This window comes from Bremia lactucae, linkage group LG6 (assembly GCF_004359215.1).
Source record: "Bremia lactucae strain SF5 linkage group LG6, whole genome shotgun sequence".
NCBI lineage: Eukaryota > Oomycota > Peronosporomycetes > Peronosporales > Peronosporaceae > Bremia > Bremia lactucae.
This window is the reverse complement of record NC_090615.1, coordinates 376,896-379,807: the sequence shown is the minus strand read 5'-3', so window position 1 is coordinate 379,807 and position 2,912 is coordinate 376,896. Positions and strand designations below refer to the sequence as shown.

The following is a 2,912-nucleotide window of genomic DNA, read 5'->3' as shown; positions in this document are numbered from 1 at the left end:
AGGTTTTAGTATTTCACATGAAGTAATTGACCATCCCGTTAAGTACTAAATGGGTTTGTGTAACGTAGGGCAACTTTAGCCCGCTCAAACTCGCTACCGAGAAAATAAAACGTTAAAACTAAAAAGATAGTACATATACTGCATTAAAGTGTTATTCCTAAAACAGAGAAAGACAGAAAATTTGTATGATGTTTAAGCAAATAAATATATTCCAATTGATATTACAAATATAGAGCTCCGCGCGATTCTGGTATGAAAATATGTTACAAAATTAGACAATATACGAGTGGTTGCAATTTGATCGGTGTCCGGGGACTATAACGGTGTGTCCCGTTACATAATAATAATTCCTGTAAGGGAAGTACAAAATATTTATTCTTAAAAGGAAATAAACAAAGAAGTACAAAGTTATTATCTTGTATTAATTCTGAGTTAATAATTCCAATATTGGAAAATTTGTTTATATTGACGCAATAAGCCATAAGTTCTTGTGACTGTTTGATTAAAGTTTAAATCAACCCCTCAAATCGTTACAAGACATGTATAGGCGGTGCGCAAGGAGGCGCTTCACATAATTCGTTTTTATAATATTAAAGCTAGTAGATATAATATCGTTACGAAAGAACTTAACATATATATACATCTTATTTTTTCTCTGTACTAAAGCCTTACTATCGACCTCTAGAAGCTAAGACTTATTAGCTACTTGTAACCTTCCTCTCAGGTCAGTGTAGTGCAGTAATCGAGGGACCTCATCTTCACTGTTATCAGTGAAGGTTGACTAGTACTGTTGTCAGTGCTAGCAAAAGGTGCCCCCGTCACAATTACTGCACCAACTGAGAAAGGATTAAAGGATCGAGAGGTTACTCATGAGGAAGTCAATGCTCGGTTTACAGGAGCAGACCATCGCGAGAGCGCCCAGGAAAAAGGGCACGACTTGACCGCAGGTTGGTGAAGATGCTACGGACAATAGCACAAACATCGAAGCGCACACGGTACCGCAACCGTTAAGACCAGGGAACTTGTACTTGTGCCTCGTCCACGAATGAAGAGTGAGATACATAACAAGTAACGGTGGCATCCCTACTTGCGGATGTCTTAAACTCGACACCAACAACGGGAACGGCTTTTACCACAAAAGGCTCGATGCCTTAAGCTGAAGCACGCGGAACGAGGTCTTGTCATGGCCCTTTTCGAGGAGGCATGTGTCAGTCAATTGCTCCTATCATCAATGGGAACTTTATGCGACAAGAATCAGTAAGGACATGCTTAGTACCGCGTGGATGCTGACAACCATTCTGGAACGTATGCTGAGCAAGCTGCGATGGTCTTAGCAACCAGCCCTGACTCAATGGGCAGCGATGATCACACGACAGACACTTCCGCACACGGAGCAACTAGCCCTGACTTAATGGGCAGCGATGGTCACAAGACAGACACTTCCGCACACGGAGCAACCAGGTCTAACGTCTTCGATTGATCATGAGCGATTCATGTCCAATCCTGCCAAGTATAAGCCCCACAGGATTGCGGCCGTTCAAAGCAATCTTTGCTACAGGCCTGCGCACCGGACGCGTCAAGGATTAAGAGATGCGACCGCCAATGAATGAATGCTTATCCGGGTTGGTGGAAATCATTGTTGCAGGCAGACGGTTGCCCATGTTCCTCCAAGCCATTTTATGGCCCCACGGAATTGCTAAGATTTTCACAGCACAATTCAAGCCCAAGCTAAAGGGGAACTACGCTTTCTTCTAAGCCGGGGAAGCTCCATACCGGCCAGCCGAAGTCATACGCAGGCAGTTAACGAGGAAATTTTGCTGCTGCAGAAATTGTCCAGGTCAACCGGCACAACTTATACGACCTACTGCGTAATTTGAAGGTGATCAGCTTACAATCAGGTAGACAACTCCACCCTCCCGTTTGTTTTCGACTAGTAACAGCAATTTACATCGGTTCCATTCAAGAGAGCGGTTTACAGGTTCGAAAACAAGCATGGACCATCCTCAGGATCAGCATGTAAGCGTCAATTGGGAGCAAATAGTACCGCGTCCTAGCAGACTGTGGAGTATAAGATTCGATTATACAACATCTCCAGGCTCGTGGATATAGAAAAAATTCGGCGTTCATTAGCAAGCACAGTCCCGTGACTAACGACCTAAAGGACATATATTCCTCACGCCGGAGCTACCAACTTCCAATGTCTGGCGATTGAATTTCGAATTGGCAGGACGTCCAGAATTTCTGCGGGGAAGTGAACGTCTGGACTGCTTAGGCACATCTATATACCTCAAGCATTCGCATGTTGCCCGGACAATTCAATAATTCCAATGTGGAACAATGTGGAACATTGGCCACACAATGGCTTGATGCGGCTACATAGATGAGTATTTACGCGGGATAGGCCGCTTGATAGCCACGAAGCAGGAAAAATTTACGTTGGATGACGTAGCCAAGCCGTTAACCAACTTCGAGGAAATGAAGGCAGCGGCGGCCGCCCGACGTCACATCCATCAAGAGACGGTAAACATTTTAAAACGAGAACTTCAACCTCAGCCCACGTCGGAAGATGTAACGGGGCACTGTGACTTGTACTGTTTCAGTACAAGTCCACTTCACACTGCTTCAGTTGTGAGTGGTGCCTTTCGTTAGGTGACGTACACTGTACGTATAGAGGAATACTTCTCTTAAGGCAAGTTAGCTTAAGAGTGTAAAATGAAAACTGTATTAATATAGTTAAGTGTCTCTTAATCTATCTTTGTAAATGCTGACTTAACTATAAACTAATACTAAACATGTAAATGAATTCTTATCTATCTTATCTTGTAACTCTCTTTGATTACTTCTACAGCTGATTAGTCTGCGGAATAAATAGACATAATGGTCTATACCTATTTATGGATAAGAATTCAGGA

The 2,912-nt window shown here is 43.1% G+C and overlaps 1 protein-coding gene across 1 annotated transcript; it reads left to right on the top strand.

Annotated features, from left to right (window-relative positions):
• Window positions 1-1,590: 1,590 nt before the first annotated feature.
• CCR75_005032 (uncharacterized protein) lies at window positions 1,591-2,109 on the top strand (the record flags this gene model as incomplete). The annotated part of the gene is made up of 3 exons (XM_067963117.1): window positions 1,591-1,622; window positions 1,712-1,868; window positions 1,903-2,109. The coding sequence occupies 3 exons, from the start codon at window positions 1,591-1,593 to the stop codon at window positions 2,107-2,109; spliced, it is 396 nt and encodes a 131-aa protein (XP_067818842.1).
• Window positions 2,110-2,912: the final 803 nt, after the last annotated feature.